The sequence below is a fragment of the Pseudorca crassidens genome, chromosome 7 (genome assembly GCF_039906515.1).
Source record: "Pseudorca crassidens isolate mPseCra1 chromosome 7, mPseCra1.hap1, whole genome shotgun sequence".
Lineage (NCBI taxonomy): Eukaryota > Metazoa > Chordata > Mammalia > Artiodactyla > Delphinidae > Pseudorca > Pseudorca crassidens.
Window position 1 is genome coordinate 2,728,511 of NC_090302.1, and position 17,857 is coordinate 2,746,367.

General features: G+C 59.2%; 2 protein-coding genes across 13 annotated transcripts in view; both read right to left on the bottom strand.

The window, feature by feature from the left end:
* Window positions 1-3,247, bottom strand: part of VAV2 (vav guanine nucleotide exchange factor 2) — a 178,001-nt gene extending 174,754 nt beyond the window's left edge. For 4 of the 11 annotated variants that reach the window (XR_010944761.1, XR_010944760.1, XM_067742775.1 and 1 more), the window contains exon 1: window positions 2,953-3,247. Coding sequence is in view for 9 of the 11 variants with exons in the window: in XM_067742775.1 (XP_067598876.1) it covers window positions 2,953-3,156 (204 nt within the window). In the remaining 2 variants the exon portion in view is untranslated. The remainder of the gene's footprint in view (window positions 1-2,952) is intronic. The other 7 variants (XM_067742772.1, XM_067742779.1, XM_067742778.1 and 4 more) reach the window with 3 other exon arrangements.
* Window positions 3,248-16,549: 13,302 nt separating this feature from the next.
* Window positions 16,550-17,857, bottom strand: part of BRD3 (bromodomain containing 3) — a 47,084-nt gene continuing 45,776 nt past the window's right edge. For both annotated transcript variants that reach the window (XM_067742782.1, XM_067742783.1), the window contains exon 12: window positions 16,550-17,668. In XM_067742782.1, coding sequence (XP_067598883.1) covers window positions 17,457-17,668 — 212 coding nt within the window. In that variant the 3' untranslated portion in view covers window positions 16,550-17,456. The remainder of the gene's footprint in view (window positions 17,669-17,857) is intronic.

Below are 17,857 nucleotides of genomic sequence, written 5' to 3' on the forward strand. Positions count from 1 at the left end.
ATTACTTTAATTAAACCCAACGTGGCTGCCAGGCATTCTGGATAAAAAAAAATAAAGCACACCCGACCAGATCCAGAAGGGCAGGACAAGGGGCAACTTGGATCTGCCTGTGAACCCTTCCTAGCACCTGGCTCTATACACAGCAGATGCTCGGTAAATGTGCGTGGATATTATGCGCCTTTGGGGCCAATAACCCAGCTGAGATCCACGCAGCAAACAGGAGGGGCACTCGACGCGCGATCCTTGGAAAACAGGATGTCACCGGTCACAGGAGAAGCCAGAGCGGCATTCTGGAACGAGGGGACGTCAGGCAAGGCCTCTGAGCTGGACGGGTCCACGTGAGGGCACAGAGTGACAGCAGGAAGATGGAAGGGCCCTGCCCACTCGCCAGCAAAGTGTCCAGATCCCCCAGGAAACAGGCACGCGCTCCCCACCCCATCCAACCCATGGAAACAGGCACACACCGTGAACACCCTGAAGAGTGGGCCAGGAGTACCCCTCAGAAACTCAGCGAGGCAGCAGAGGGAAGGCTTCTGAAATACACGGTCCTGGAAGGGAGCCCTAAGTCCAGGTGTTAGTTTTACCACTTACTACCTGTGTGACGTGGGGTGAGTCGCTTGACCTCTCTGAGCTGTAGCTGTCTCATTCATGGAACAGCGGGGACATACGCCTCCCAGAATCATGACTCGCTCAGGGCAGGTGGATAAGAAAAGGCAGCCGTGATTCTTCTCGTGATGCCACCACCACGGACCAGGAGGACCACGTCGTCTCCCCTCCTCCTTGGAGGGAAGCTCCCCAGACAGCAAAGAAAGCCAGACAGACAGACGCCATGTTCCTCTCCCCAACCCTGCACGGCCATACATGGTCAAGAGAATTGTTTAATCGTGAATACACAGATGGGGCCATGCGCCTTAACCCAGCCATCCCTGTACCAGCAAGAGACACACAAAGATGGGTGTGACCAGCCCCACCCTCCGTAAGAGGACAGGCAGGGGAGACCAGCCCTCAGACACCAGGGGCCACACCTGCCCAGATAAGATCTCTAACGTTCACCCAGCGCAGCACTGAGGATGTTCTCTACCCTCCCCTCACTGAGTCCTCACAACCTGGCTATGAGGCAGCCACTAGTACTGTCATCATTACATAGATTGGGAAACTGAGGCCCCCAAAGCGGTCACTCCAGGGAGGTGACAGTGCCAGGTTTCAATAAGAGCACATGGCCATGAAGACACAGACACTCGCCCATCCGGGTCTCCCTACCGCCCAGCCCCCCGACACTCCTTCATCCGGGCTGGAGCAGGGGGGCTCAAGGAGGCTGTGCTGGGTCAGCGTTGCTGGCCCAAGGATGGCTCCAGGGACCCCAGGAAGCGCAGGGGCTGAGCCAGGCCACCTACCACAGCCAGCGCGCCCTCTCCCCCTTCCTGGCCAAACACAGCTGGGAGGGGCAGCTCCGGGACCCAGCCAACACCCCCAGCCACTCCCGGCCGTGCCCTGGGCCCCAGGCTCTCTACCAGTCAGCCAGGAGCCAGCAAGCCTGGGCAGCCCCTGCAGCTCACAGCCAGAGGCAGACACTCCCGCTCAAGCCCCAGCTCTGCCCTCAGCGGCTCCAACACCCTCAGTTCCCCCAGCTGCAAAATGGGGTAAGTATGTCCCAGCCCCCGGGGGGTGAGGGCAGAGGAGAGGACTGGATCTGAGGGCACCCGGCCCCGGGAACTCGGGCTACTTAGCACTGAGAGGGCCCAGAATAGTTCTGGCTTCAGTGGGACCTGGGGACCAGACGGCAGGCCAGGGCTCCCTCCCTGGGCCGTCCGCTTCCCGTGGAGTGGGAGGGTGGCCCCCTGCCCCCGTCCCCTCAAGACTCTTCTTGGTCAGCGGCCACCCCCATCCTCCCTGAAGGGGGGGAATGCCCCCATCTCCTTGGAAATGCGGTCACAGCCAAAGGGCAGAGGCCACGCAGTCCAGCCTGGAAAAGCAGTGACTCACTCCACCCCCCTCCCCCCAGCCCGTTTCAGCTGTCACTGGCTTGTGAAGGCCAGAGGGTCACAGAAGAAGGGGCTGTGGGGTGAGCAGGAAGGTTGCTCCTGGGCAGTGCTGGCCAGACCTGGGGTGGCCCCTGGCCCCGCTGGGCACCCAGGGCCCCTTCAGAGGTGCTGGGGTGGGGGTCGCGGAACCCGGGGTGGGGGGGTAGGACAGCAGCCTCCACTCTGCTTAAGTCTTCGCCAAGTTCCCTCTAAGGGGCCACGAAAGGCAGCGCCCGCCGGCCAAGCAGACATTTTCCTGCCCGCCCGGCAGCCACATGCGCCTCGGCCGCGACAAAGGCCACACTGGAGGGAACAGGGAAGCATGAGGGGCTCCTGTTCCCACCAAGTCGCGCGACCCTGAGGGACTGGCCCTGCTTGCCCCCCAAAGGGTTCGGGAGGAGGTTGAGGCCGGCGAGGGGGCGGTGCCCCCAGCCCAGGGCTCCCGGCTCCCCGCCCCGCCGGGCCCCTCCCGCCGCGCCCCGAGCCCCTGTCTTCCAGGGCGTCCAGCCACCAGGCGCGAAGCCAGGGACCTTACACCTGACGAGGCCACCGGCTCGGCGGGATCCTGGGGTCGGCGGCGGGGCGGGGGGGGGGGCACTCGCTGCTTCCCGGGGCCCAGGCCCGGGAGAGGGGGCGGCAGTGGTGAGCGCCCCGCCGGGGTTCGAGCGCCCCTCACCCCGGGAGGCGCAGGCCCAGCAGCGGGTGCTCCCAGGCAGGGCCCGGAGGCGGCGGAGGCGCAGCCCAGGCTTGGGGCACTTTGCCAACTTCGTGCCTCCCGGGGTCGCCCCTCGGAGGAGCCGGTTCCGAGGCCCGGGGCGCGCCGCCGCTCCGCTCACCGTCCCGCCGCCTGCCGACGTCCCCGAGCCCGCCGCTCTGACCGGGGTCCCGGGACCGCAAACCAGGGCCCCTCCCGGCGCGCCCGGACCCTCACCTGGGACATCTGCGGCCGGAAGTTGACGTCCTTGAGGTCGATGGAGCCGGGGGAGAGGTTGTGCAGCAGCTGGCACAGGAGGACGCCGTCGCGCAGCGCCTGGGCCAGGTCGAAGACCACGGCCGAGGGCCACACGACCCGGTGGTTGGGCGGCAGGACCTTGCAGTCGATGAGCCAGCGGCCGCACTGCCGCCACTGCTCCATGGCGCCCGCGGCGCCCACCCGCCCGCCGCTCGCTGGGCCGGCCGGCTCAGGGCAGCGCTCCGGCCGAAGTGCAGCGGCCGCGGGGCATCCCGCCCGCCCGCGCGGGGCTCGGCGGCCGGGGCGGGGCTTCGCGCGGGCGGCCCCGGGTCTCCGCTGCGCCGCCGCGCGTCCCTCCTCTTCCTCCTCCGGCTCCTAGCGCGCCGCAGCTCCCGCCCACGTGCGGCCGTGGGGCAGCCGCCGGGCAGCGCGTCGGACCCCCGCTTCACACACACAAGACCCCCCGGGCCCCGGGCCGGCCTCCGCGCAGCCCGCCACCGCAGCGCCCCGCGATCCGCCCCGCCGGGCGCCGCATTCTGCGCTCGGGGCGCTCCGCGGCCGCCGAAGCTTCTGCCCCGCCCGAGACAAAGGCCCGGCGGGTCGCCTGCTCCGCGCGTCCGGGGCCTGGGCCGCCCTCGCCGCCGCCGCCGCTTTGTTCGCCCCGCCTTCGCGCTCAGCGCTCCACGCCCGGGGCTCCGACTCCGCGGCTCCGCAGCTCCAGGGCGCGGGGGGCGCGGGGGCGCGGCCACTGGCGGGGTGGGGGCGGGGCCGGCGCGCTCGCCTGGCACCGCCCCCGCCCGCCCCCCCCCACTTCCTGCCCGGCTGCCGCTGACAAAAGTTGCAGAGGGCGGGGGTTGCGGCGCGGCCGGAGCCCGGGGTCCGCCGACTTCTGCGAGGGGCACCAAGATTTTGAGGAAGCTCTGCACCCGGGGCGCGCGACCTCGCCTGTGGAGTGATGGTCGGTCGTTGTTTCTGCGTCTCTCCTGCGTTTCAGGAGGAGCTCAGGAGGTGGCCCCTGTCGCTCTGGGGGGCCTCTGCACGGTCCTTCGGGAAGGACAGACCCTGGAGGGGGCACCGACTGCGCGGAGTCGTCCCGCGCCCTCTCGGTCCACCAGGCGGTCCCCACGGGAGAACTCGAGGCGGGAGGCACACGGGCCGGGGACTCGCCCAGATCCCCTGCCTATCCTGTGCGCTGGCTAGGGACCCGCAGGAAGCCCCCCGACCTCGCACAAAGGCCGGGATTCGCCTGTTTTGAAACCCAGAGGCCTGCCACTTGCAGCTGCCCAGAGGGCAAATCCTGGCGTCCGAGATGGAAGATGTGACATAAGTTAAGTGGGAGAGAGGGAAAGAGATGCGGCCAGAGCCGGCCCTGGGTAGCGCCCGCCTCCATGCTGGCTGCGGGGTCTACTGACCGAGCCTTGAACTCCTTCCTGGGCCACGCCCTCCGGGAGGGGGTGGGCAGTGTTCTCTGGCCTGTGACAGTGGGAGGGCTTCTAGAACATAAAGAGCCCATCTGGCGACGAAATGATATGGATCCTGGCTCAGCTGTTAGGAGCCCTGGGCTCTCAGCCGGGTGACCCTAGGCAAGTCTGATCCCCCCTCTAAGACTGGCTCAGTCATGGGGTGAGCCTGGGGGTGACCAGTCTCTGAGCATCCCCACACACTTGGGTTGAACCCTGGGGCAGCACCCGGCAGCCGCCCCTATGGCCCAGTTCCCCTCTTCCTTTGGCATTCGTGGGGCAGGAGCCAGAGCAGGGTGACACCCCTACCTCATTGCGAGCCCAGTGAGGGTCCCCGAGCCCTCTGTTCTGGGCAGTGGCCTCTGCAGAGAGTCAGGCTGGCCCCTTCCCAAACTGAGGAGGAAGCATGGGGACCCAGGCAAGGTTCTGGCCCACAGAGAGGAGCGGAGGAGGGGCTGGGCTCCCAGAGCACACCCCAGACTCTGGCAGGAGTAAAATCAGGCCAAGTGACTGGTGAGCTCCAAGTTCCTGTCCAGGCATCCTTCCTCCGAGGAAACGGGTGCGGCACCTTCTTGAACACGGACAGGAAGGAGCCTGCCTCAGACGGGTGAGATCGAGCCTGCCTTGCCCGAGACAAAAGGAGATGACCCCGCGGCAGCAGGCGGCTTCTTCTAGCATCACCCCGAGAAATCACAAAGTGGGGGACAGAGCCTGACTCCCGGCGCCTCCAGCCGCCCCCGGCCCCAGAGCCTGCACAGGCACCTTCCCCTGGCAGGACCCCCCCACCCTCTCTGTAGAATGGGGAGTGCCCCATCCCGTCAGAATCGCTGGTGAGGACTGAACAGAAGTAATCATCCAGGTGCTTTGCACAGTGCTTGGGGCAGAATGGGGCACCCTATTCGTGTCCTCACTGTTCTTGGCCTTCTTGCCTGGACAGGGAACCAACCTAGAGGATGAGCCCGGGCTGGGACGCAGGCAGCCAGCCACCCTCCAGCCATCAGCACCGATGATCGTCTGCTGCCCCCTCGTGGGTGCAGAGGGCACTGTCACCACCTGGCTGCCCCTTGGCGGGACGCTGCCCAGCGGCAGGAAGATCAGGTTTGGCCTGGAGAATAGCCAAGTCAGGAGACGCAAGGCCTCACTGCTGTGTGTTAGCCAATCACAACACCTTCCTGATCCCCAGTGTCCTACTGGGGACACTGGCCCACCTGTGTACCTCACAGGGTTTGGGGGAGGCTCCGCAGGGTGGCTGGGTGTGAGTGAATGAATGACTGCATGAATGCAACCTGATAGGAACCCTCCTCCAAACACTTGGCGTGGGTGTCGTGAGCAGGTGCGGAGTCCACGTCTTCTCAGACTCCGAGCCGTTTGCCGGGACCGCCCACGGCACACCTCCAGGGGGGCGCAATTCCCATCACGTTCTATAGAGGTGGCACCCTGGAGAGGAGCGCACAGGCCACAAGTGAACGGTACCCTCTGGGGGTTGCCTCTCAGCTTGGCCCACCTTTAGCACCATGAGTGAGAAAGGCCCACACGAAGCACTGGGACAGCCCACAGGAGAGGCGGGAAGCTGGGCGTCCCAGTTCAGTGGCGTAGATGAAACCCTTGGGGCAGGAAGTCACCTACCCCAAAGTAAGGGAGGAGGGTCACGGGCCCCCACTTACCGGACCCCTCAGCCTCCCCCTGCGCCACCCTTGCCCCCTTCAGTCTGTCCTCCGCAGCCAGCAAGGCCCCAGTGAAACCTTGGTGAGGCCCTGTCACCCTCCTGCCCAGACGGGGGGCCCTTCGTGGCTTCCCCCTCACCAGAGATAAAATCAGATCTCATCGCTTGCAGGTCCCACGTGGCGCATCCCCTCCCCGGATGGCCTCATTCCCACAGCCCTCCGGCCACGCCCAGCGGTGCCCCCACCTCAGGGCCTTTCGCACCTGCCACCCCTCTGCCTGGGATTCTTGCCCAGATGGCCACATGGCTCACACCCTCACTTCCTCTGCTGACCCTCTCCCGCTGTGAGACTCCTCCTTCTCTGCAGTTTCCGCCACGGTGTCTGTTGCTCGGTCACATCCCTCTAGACTGTCAGCTCTGTGGCAGCAGGGGCCATCTCTGTCCTGTCCCCAGTTCACTCCCAGCACTGCAAACTGGGCTCAGCCCCTGGTAGGTAGTCGAAAAAGAGTCATTAAATGAAACACCAAATAAGGGCCTCCCTGGCAGTCCAGTGGTTAGGACTCCGAGCTCTCACTGTGGGGGACACAGGTTCAATCCCTGGTCCAGGAACTAAGATCCCGCGAGCCGCGTGGCGCCGCCGAAAGAAAAAAAAATTCAAACGCGAAATAAATAAACCAACAGGTCAGCGAAGCACTGCAGCTACGACTTTAAGATCCAGTTCTCTGCGTTCGTAGAAGCCACAGAAATGGGTAAAACTGATACAAAGGTTTAAAACATAGGCTGTGCAATCTGTTGATTTGTAGCATATCTCACCATTGTTACACCCTGTGAGATTTGCACTGACTTAGCATGTTATTCTAACTATTCACGACTAATAGCCACTCCCATTTCTGAAGTGCTGCGTGGCTCGCCTCAGGGCTTTGTATGTGTCGCCTGGCCTCCGTTAAGCCTCACGGTGAGAGTAAGAGTCATTGCCCTGGGCGGTTAAACACAGAAGCCGAGCACGCTGGGAACTGCCCAGCATCACCCAGCGAGGTGCAAAGGAGCCTCCCCGGCACCTGCTCACGCACCCAAATCTCGCTGTTGCAAAGGGTTTCCATGCCTGGAACCGAGAGCTGTCGGTCGACATGCTGGTTTGGGTGGACAGGAGACCAAGGAGACGGGAAAATGCTGTGGTGTCTAGAACAGGGAGATCCTGACTCAGCACGTAGGTCCTGAATTCAACAGCCTTCAAAGGCCAGCACGCACACACCCACTGCAGAAGCGGGTGCAAGCACGGCCAGCAGCAGCAGAGCTGGCCGGGAAGGGGCTGATGGGGACGCAGCCTGTGTCTGAGCTGAAGGAGGACAGGGTGTGGAAGTGCCGCCACCGGCCTCGAGCTCCTGGAAGCCTGGTGGCTGCAGGGTCCCGGCGGGCCCCAAAGGAGGCCTTTGGAGGGAGGTCGGCCGACAGGCTGCGGCCGCTTCGTGGGAGACGCCCCACTTCTGCCTCGCAGGGAATGACCGTCCAGCTCCAGGCCATGCACGTTGCTATTCTGTTGTTAGGGGACGGTCACGGAGCTTGAGGACCGGCCCGAGGTTAGGCGTTGGGCAGAGGCAGGGTTGGAGCCCTCGTCTGAATCCTAAGTCTGTCTCCTGCGATGCCTCCTGCTGGGGACTTTGCTTCTTCTGGCTGGAGGCTTCTCTGCCCATCCAAACCTCCCAGACCGGTCCTTTCCTCACAGGCCTCCTCTGACGACCAGGTTTCCCCCAGAATGCCAAGGGCTGCTGCAGGCCTCCTCTGACGACCAGGTTTCCCCCAGAATGCCAAGGGCTGCTGCAGGCCTCCTCTGACGACCAGGTTTCCCCCAGAATGCCAAGGGCTGCTGCAGGCCTCCTCTGACGACCAGGTTTCCCCCAGAATGCCAAGGGCTGCTGCGAGGTCTCGCTGCTTCCTCGCAGCAGGGCCCTGATTCCATAGCCAGGGACTCAGGGACGTGCTGGGAGCTTCTCCTGCAAAGGCCCTCCCCCGAAGCTGCAGTCCACCCATCCCTCCCACATCTCCCTGTCCATCCCTCCTTTATCCCTCCACCCATCCCTCCATCCCTCCACCCGTCCAACCCACCCATCCCTCCTTTATCCCTCCACCCATCCCCCCTGCATCCCCCCCCCCAGAATGCATTTACTAAGCACAGGCCTTGTTCTTGGGGTAGGGGAAGGGAACGTTTTGACTCTTCCCAACGTGACCGGGTGAAGGACTTATTCTCATGTCCAAACCGCGTGAACACACACATTTTGCAAATTCCATTTGTAGCTGCATCATGCCAGTTCAGCTGTCACGATTTCCTGGGAACCCACAGACGTAGAAAAAGGCCTCTGGCCCGCCGTGGAGTCAGATTACACCCCACTGAACGGCTGGGTGTGGGCTTTTTACGTTTTGTTTGAAAAGGCAAAATGCAGACTTTTCACTGCTTGTGCTTCGACTTTCAAAATTACGTCAAATGCCATGGTCCATGGATTGCACCCCTGACTGTGACCTCTGACCTCTCACCTCCAGTGGGGCTTGTCGTGGTACTTCCTACCCCCCCTGGTTCCGGGCAGCTTCCTCGGAGCCCTGTTCGGGGCTTGGGTCTCTTGGAGAGGCGCCTGTGAGGTCAGGGTGCAGGGTTACTTAAGGCTCTAAGGAGGGGGGAAGGTCTCCAGGACTTAATTCATTTGTGGGCGTGAGGCTGAGAAGCCGGTATTTGGGGGCAGATCCCAGATTTCTGCAGGAGCCCCATCACTGTGACCCCAGCAGGCCACCTCAGCGAAGGTCAGAGGGGGGCGTCCAGTCTGGCTGAGGGAAGCCCCATGCGGCTGGTTGTGCATTACGGGACCCAAGGGGTGGCCCGGGTGCCGCTGCCGTTGAAGGTGGTCCTGGGCCGGCTCAGCCTTGACATTGGCTGCCAGGAGCTCGGGCTGTCATTGAAAGGAGGAAGCACACCGTGGTATTCAGAACACAGAGCCGTGGAGAGCCCTGGTCAGGGCAGGTCTGCCCCTGCCCTTCCTGGTGTTCGATACTGCCCTTGACCTGGGCAGGAGGGAGCCCTCCTGGGGCAGTAAGTCAGCACAGTCAAGGGAGTGTGACCCTGCTAGACCCTGCTTCTGCACCCCAGCACGAGTGCTCTGAATCCTAGAATGTGCCCATCACCCCAAAAAGACACCCCATGCCCCACAGCTGCCATTCCAACACCCTGCCCACGCCAGAGCTGGCAACCGCTAACCTACTTTCAGTGTCCATGGCTTTGCCTGTCCTGGACATTTCATATCAATGGAATCATGTAATGCATGGCCTTCTTTCACTCAGCATAATCCCAAGGTTCACTCGTGTCTATCAGCGAGTACTCTATTCCTTTTTATGGCTGAAGGATAGCTCCTTGTAGGTGGAATCCATTTTAATAATTCATTTTATTTTAATCCACTATATCTCATGTAACCAACCTGAAAACTTATTAATGATACATTCTGCAGTTTACTCTTCATGCTAAAGTCTTCAAAATCCAGTGTGTACTTTACACCCCAGCACATTTCAGCAGGAGCACTAAATTGTCATCAGAAACGTTTGATCTGTATTTAAAGTTCAGAAAATGTATCCTTGAAAAAATACATTCATGTACCCACGTTGTTTCAAATATACTTGAAAGTTTGCCAAAAACTGAATTGAGTATCCTATTTTACGTGAATTAAAATTAAATGCAGTTAAAAATTTGGCTCCTCTGTCAGGCGAACCGCATTCAAGACTTCAGAAGCCACACGTGGCTCGTGGCTGCAGTCACGCTGGGCAGCGTGAGGTCTGTCTGAAGCCTGGCCCCGCTCCCCGAGGTGTGACATTGCAGAAAGCACACGTCCTCTTGTCTTCTCACCTGTGAATTCGTGAGACCTGCCTCCCCACGGCGGGGGTTCCCTGGGATCGTGGATGGAAAGGATTTAGCACTGGGGCCGGCATTCACTGCATCAATGAAAGCAAAGACGTTACGATGGAGGTTCTTCTCCATCACGTCAGGATCAGGCAAGTTTTGCCTGTTCCAGGAAACTGTAACAAAAGCATGCTCCTCCAGCGTGCATGCTGGGAGCTGAGGAGAGCAGCTGTGCACCACACTTCCCCAAGGCTTGGAGGTGTCCTTCTAGTCTCTCTCCCCCACCTGACCCCCGCAGACACCCCACCCCTTGCAGGAGCGACCCTTCTAACCCACAAAGCTGGTCGTGCTGCCTTCTGCTCAACGCTCACCCACTGTCCGCACAGTGGACACTCAAACACCCATGTGCACAGCAACATACTCACAACAGCTGAAGGTGGACACAGCCCGTGTCCATCCACGGATGATGGAGAAACCAAATGTGGTCCATCCCTAGAATGGAACGTTATTCAGCCATAAAAAGGAATGAGATTCTCACACCTGCCACAGCATGGATGAACTCCTTTCTAAACCCTTATGCTGAGTGAAAAAGGGGTTATAAGTTATATGACTCCATTTATATGAAATGTCCAGTATATCTGTAGTAAGAGAAAACAGAAAAGCAGCTGCTAGGGGCTGGGGGAGGGGATGGGGCGTTACCGTCTACCGGGAAGAGTTTCAGTTTGGGAAGATGAAAAAGTCCTGGAGATGGATGGTGGTGACGGCGGCACAGCAATGTGCACGGACTTAATGCCCCTGAACTGTGCACTTAAACATGGTTTAAAGGACCGATTCCAGGTTATGTGTATTTTGCCACACATACGCAAAAAGGAGTGAGCACTGGAACGTGCTACGACATGGACGAAGCTAGAAAACGTTACGCTAAGTGAAAGGAGCCAGACACAAAAAGCCACACGTTATGGGATCCCTTTGTATGAAATGTCCGGAACAGGCAAATCTAGAGGCTGAAAGTAGATTAGTGGTTGCCTAGGGCTGGGGGCACGCGGGCAAATGGGGTGTGACTGCTGACGGCGACAGCGTTTCTTTATTTTTATTTTTTGGGGCCGCGCCACGCGGCATGTGGGATCTTAGTTCCCCAGCAGGGATCGAACCCACGCTCTCTGCAATGAAAGCACGGAGTCTTAGACACTGGACCACCAGGGAAGCCCCGGACAGGGTCTCCTTAGATGAAAATGTTTTCAAACTGACTGTGGTGATGGTGGCACAGCTGTGAATAAACTAAAAGCCGTTAGATTGTGTGCTTTAAATGGGTAGATTTTATACAATTATGTCTCAACATAAAAAACAAACCAGGGCTTCCCTGGCGGCGCAGTGGTTGAGAGTCCGCCTGCCGATGCAGGGGACACGGGTTCATGCCCCGGTCCGGGAAGATCCCGCATGCCGCGGAGCGGCTGGGCCCGTGAGCCATGGCCGCTGAGCCTGCGCGTCCGGAGCCTGTGCTCCGCAACGGGAGAGACCACAACAGTGAGAGGCCCGCGTACCAAAAAAAAAAAAACAAAACAAAACAAAAAAAAAAGCCCTTGGTTCCCACAGCCCTCTGAGCACAGCCTCCTAGGCATGATTTTGGAGTCGCCTGCACCCCATCGCAGTCCCCTCAGTCTAACCCGTGCCACTTCCTAACCCCCACCCCTTACCCCATCTTCATCCTTCATGTACCTGCAATTCTGAACTGCCTGCTCCTCAACTAGAGCTGGCTCCAGCCATGGGCTCACAGGAGCCTGGTCCACTCAGAAAATGTGTGTGTTTCCTAAAACCCATCTCAGCCATCTCTTCCTTCAGGGACCATCTCCTGCCTTCTCAGTGTCCCTCAGTGTTTTGCTTGGAGACATCTGCTGGGAGTGGGATGGATGGTGGCCTCCTCTGGGCCCAGCCTGTGGTCTCACCTCCCTGTGTCCTGCCTGCATCCAACACAGTGCCTGGCATGAATTCATTCCTTCATCCACCCATCCACCCATCCTTCCATCCATCCACCCACCCATCCATCCATCCATCCATTCATCCATCCATTTTTCCACCCATCCATTCCATTCATCCACCCATCCATCCACCCATCTACCCAACCACCGATCCATCTACCCATCCACCAATCCATCCACCTATCCACCCATCCATCCATTCAACCATCCATCCACCCATCCATCCATCTATCTGTCCATCCATCCATCCACCCATCCATCCACCCATCCACCCACCCATCCATCCATCCATCCATCCTCCCACCCATCCATTTATCCACCCATCCATCCATCCTCCCACCCGTCCATCCAACCACCCATCCATCCATCCACCCATCCACCCATTCATCCATCCATCCACCCATCCACCCACCCATCCATCCACCCATCCATCTATCCACCCATCCACCCATCCACCCATCCACCCATCCACCCATCCACCCATCCACCCATCCATCCATCTACCCATCCAACCATCCATCCCCCATCCACTCACCCAACCATTCCCCCCACATCCAACCAGAAAACACTTCTGAGCACCCGCCCTGCACAAAGCTTGCCCCTTGGTGGGGAAATGAAGCTGGCCCAGGATTATCACAGTCAGGACGGAGGTCTCAGGTGGGGGCTACAGAGGCTGCACCAAGGCCTCCTGCCTCCCAGGGATGCCCCACGGGTCCCAGAGGTCAACGTCCCCCCACTGACATAGTGAGCCCCCATCCACCCCCAACACACACTCCCATGCTTCATCCTGATGTAATGTGGTGATGCCGCTACCCCAGTAGAGGTCCCTGTGACTGAGTGATCCTGCAGGTCCCCCAAGTGGGCTCAGCACTTGGGGGACCTGCAGGATCAGGAGGGGCTTCCCTACGAGGGGCCTTTGCAGGTTTCTTGGCTCCAACTAGTGGGAGAAGATTATGGCCCCACCCTGCAGCCAGGAGGCCAGGCTCAGTAGGAGGTGCCCCTCACAGACCCCACCCTGGGCACACGGCAGAGCTGGGGCGGGAGAGGGCCATAGGGGGACCTCCTGAGACTTGAAGCCCCTAGGGAGAACCCCGAGGTCTCACCTCTCTAGCATTTCTCATGTGCTTGAGCTGGAGGGCTAGGAGGCTCCCTCAGAGAGAAAGGCCACGAGTGAGGCCTCCCGAGTTCCATGCAGCCACTCTGTGCCCTTTGGCAAAAGCGATATATGTGTCTGCGACTCAGTCTCCTCGTCTGTGAAGTGGGTACGACGGTGAACCCAGGGCAGAGGCTGCGCTGCTTGAGTCAATGAGATCAACGCGCACACAGCACTCAGGACAGGCCTGACCCTGCACCGGCTCGCGGTCAAAGGCAATCCCAGCTCGTGTGTTTTCCCAGCCAGTAGCTTCATGCCTCACTTGCTTTGACTCAGGATGTCAGGGCTTCCCTCCAGTGACGGGCCTCCACTTCCCTGAATTGTCCCAATGCCCAGAATGCAGCCCACCTGGGGATCCCAGTGCCTCTGCCACACGGGGCGGGGGGTGCTATGGGGTGCCCTCCCCAGCCCCCCGCCAGGTACCAGCCCCTGCAGGACACAGGCCATTTCTACCACCTGGACCTTGGCTCAGAGCGTGGCCCAGCTGGCCTCGTCCTCCCAGGCCCCGCTGTCCCCGCTGTTGCCCTGCTCGCACCCTCAGCCACTGCCGCCTGAACAAGGGTCTGTCCCTGGGTACCGGCATGTCCACCAGGACAGAGCGCTGCCATCTCACACTTTAACTTGACCCTCACCAGGCACCTGGTTATGGTATGCCGGTCACCCACCTTCTCTCCTGCCTTTGGCCCTAGATCTCCTCTCCACCATCCCTCCAGGGTCCAGATGCAGGTCAACGTTCTCAAGGTCCACCCTGCCTCGGCAGCCTGTGACGTCATGAACCCCCCTCACCTTGGCTTCCAGGGGCCACACGTTGATTTTCTTTGCAGTTGCCGGCGTGACAGGTCTTTGCCAATAGATGCCATGCCCGGCCCGGCTGTGCTCCGCTCTTCCTGTCGCCCTGGCCAGAGAGAGGCCAGTAGGACCCCCAAGCCAGGGTCCAGGAATGGCCCGATGACTTCCTAGCCACCCCACCTGCCTTTCCTTCCAGGCAAAACAGACCCTGCTGTTCCCCTGAAGCCCAGATCCTTCCTGCTCCGCGATCCCCACTCCCAACCCTGGGTGTGTGGAGGGGTCCCAGGAAGCAGACCCGAGCCGCTGTTACGGACTGGCTGGCCTCGGGCAGCTAGCGGCAGGAACCCCACTGCCAATGGAGAGCGGAGTACGGAGAGTGCCTGGTACGGGGCAGTGATTGTTAGAACTTTCCTCAGTGGTGAACTGGGGCGGGACGCCTACACAACAGAAGGTACTGGAGCGCAGTACCTCAGACGTCTGAATGGTGAGGGGAGAGTAATTAGTGGAACCTCGGAAACATCGGCTGTCACAGGCACAGCTGTGAGTGCATCGGAGAAAGTCAGCAAACGGCTGAGTGATTAATCGCCCACTGGAGGCAAAGTGTGTAAGCTGGAGCAGCACATAAAAGGACGTGGCAGGCTTCCCTGGTGGCGCAGCGGTTGGGAGTCCGCCTGCCAATGCAGGGGACGCGGGTTCGTGCCCTGGTCCGGGAGGATCCCACGTGCCGCGGAGCGGCTGGGCCCGTGAGCCATGGCCACTGAGCCTGCGAGTCCGGAGCCTGTGCTCTGCAACGGGAGAGGCCACAACAGTGAGAGGCCCGCGTACCGCAAAAAAAAAAAAAAAAAAAAAAAAAAAAAAGACATGGTATAAGGGGACATCAGCCCCCGGAGCTGCAAGGCAGGAAAAGCGGTGAAGCTCCCAGGAAGGCTCCAGCCAGCAAGTGTCCTGGATCAGGATCAGGGCCCTGATGGAGAGGCAGTGCAGCCACGAGATGGAGGGATGGGGACACCTGAGTCAGCTCACGGGGAGCTCGTCTACCCACGCTCCCTCCGGAGCCTCTGGGCAACACCTGAGCAAGTATGAGAACCACCATTCTAGGGGAACACGCCCTGTAAAGCTTCTGTGACAGAGACATCAGAAGAAAATACTGCCTTTAGGGAGAAGTTGATCATCCAGTCCTGAATCGGTTAGAATCCCGGTTGCTGCGGAATCGGCCTGCTACCGGAAAACCTTCAGATTTCTGAGGCTGGCCCAGAGGTGGCTCGTAGGGGATCTTGGCATTGCAGTATTCACTCTGAATGATCATGCGGTCCTCTTCTGCCCATGCAGAGTGGCCATTCCCCCCTTAAAGGCCAGCCATCGCCCAGCCTGAAAAGCACCCGGCCTCTGCCTCCTGAGATATCACACCTCCGCTTCTGGCTGACGGCATCCTTGGCTATCAGCCTGCATCTGGGACTAAAATGGAGGAATCTTAGCTTTTCATTCTCTTTTTTGATGGGCCATTTAAAAAGTATCCCACACCGTAGCCATTCACTTCTTTTTCGGGCACCATTCCATGGTCCTCCAGAGCCTTCCCTGGGCCTGTCACTTCAGGGTACCACAGGAAACGGTTTACTCAGCCGTGTGGCCCCTTTTGTCCCATCTCCTAAGAAAGCTGTGTTTTCACCGCTTTTAGCCACAGCCTGGCCAAATAACCAATCCTAGATTCCCTCCATCTTCCCTGCACCCGTTTCCGTGTTAGGGTTTGCAGTGGGTTGAATGGTGGGCCCCAGAAAGGGCTGTCACATCGAACCCCTGAAATCTGTGAATTGTGACCTTATTTGGAAAACAGATTTTTGCAGCTGTAATGAGCTATCTTGAGATGAGATCATCCCGGATTAGCTAAATCCAGTGACAAGTGTCCTTATTTGAGGCACCCAGCGGAGAGACACAGGAAGAGACGGGGCGGGGGGGGGGGGGGGTGGGGGGCGCAGTCACAAACCACGCAAGCCAGCATGCCGGCGGCCACCAGGAGCTCGCAGAGAGGCCTGGGACGCACTCTCTCCCCAGAGCTTCTAGACCGAAGGGGCCCGCCGACAACTTGATTTCCTACTGGCCAGGCACAGAAAATCCTGAGACTCAAACACAATCAGGCCATTCACTGAAAGACATCAAATCCATTCAAATTCATGATGTCATATTGATAATATTTTTTTAAATCCCTGACTTAAAAAAAATCCTTTTGGTGAGACTTCCCTGGTGGCGCAGTAGTTAAGAATCCGCCTGCCAATGCAGGGGACACGGGTTCGAGCCCTGGTCCGGGAAGATCCCACATGCCTCAGAGCAACTAAGCCCGTGCGCCACAACTACTGAGCCTGCGCTCTAGAGCCCGCGCACCACAACCACTGAGCCCGCGTGCTGCACATACTGAAGCCCACGCACCTAGAGCCTGTGCTCCGCAACAAGAGAAGCCACCGCAATGAGAAGCCTGCACACCACAACCAAGAGTAGCCCCCGCTCGCCACAACTAGCGAAAGCCCGCGCACAGCAACGAAGACCCAACACAGCCAAAAATAAAAATAAATTAATAAATTTTATTTAAAAAAAAATCCCTTTGGAAGTTGATAGAGCACTGACACATTATTCTGAAAACTGATAGGTAAAGGGAAAGAATGAAGCATTTATTCTGCCTTTCCTGTATGAACTGTATTTCAGGGTAACCCAAGAGTTGATGAGGCAGCCCCAGCCCTGATTCTTCGCCCCGGCAGCAGCAATGTTGCAGGGCCAGCCTCCAGCCTCGGGACAGCACCACCAGCCCCTCCTCACCCATCTGGGTCCGGGTCTGGGCCCAGGAGGCCGCTCCTCCAGAACCAGCACCGCCCCCTCCACAGAGCTCCCCCGGGCCACCTCTGAGCTCTGTTTCCTCAGTCCTTAGCCGGGGGCAGGATGGGGGGAGGGTCGCTTCCAGCAGTTGCTGCCTTCCCCATGCTTAGAGTTCAATGCGTTCAGCGATCTGGTTGACGGCTTTACACTGTCAACGCTTCTTTATGCTTTTAATTTTATTTATGTATTTATTTTATTTTTTGCCTGCGCCGCGTGGCTAGTTTCCCAACCAGGGACTGAACCCGCGCCCTCGGCAGTGAAAGTGTGGAGTCCTAACCACTGCACCGCCAGGGAAGTCCCCAGCAATTTTTTATTTTAAAGTTTCTTTATTCAAAGAACTGGCGTGGTTTCTGTTTCCTTATGGGACCTTGACGGATACCTGAATTGGTACCAGGCAGGTTCTCAGAAAGCCGACTTTCAAATGTGGAGTTTGGGGAGTGGGTTGGTCACGGGCTTGAGCTTGGACAGGGCAACGAGCTCCTCACAATTGAGAAGTGGGATTCTGGTGACCCCAGGCCAGCTGTGGCATTGTCATTAAGCAAACTACTCCCTGCGGTGATGCTGGTGGACAGAGAAGGTGTCTCAGGGGCACCGATACCCTTGACCGTATGACAGCAGTGGTGGCCCCAGGACTGTGGTGTGGGATGGCTGTTTCTGAGCCCTAGGAGAGTTTCACAAAGAAAGGAAATCTCAGAACTTTGAAGCCTCAGCTCAGGTCATGGTCAAGAAAACCATGGAGTCTCCACAACAGTCCTAAAGGAATTTCTTTCTTGCAGCCACCAGGCCAGTATCGCTGAATATGAGACACCAAACTGCATTCGGTGGGTTGCAGAATGACAACACGTGTTGAGTCCCCAGCCTCGCCAGGTCTGTCTTGTGAGCGTGTGACATTGGCTGGGAAGGCGTGGGACCCTGAAACTTGGAAAGGGACATCTGGTTAGACTCAGAGGAAACTGAGAAGCTCCAATCCCCCCACCACTCTGAGCCTGTCTTGCCAGGGGACATGACTCGAAAGCACTGTAATAACCTCACCTGGGGAAACTGTCTTAGAAGGAAATGATGTTTCTCCTCAAAACCCACCCCGGACACCCTTGTTGCACTAGATCC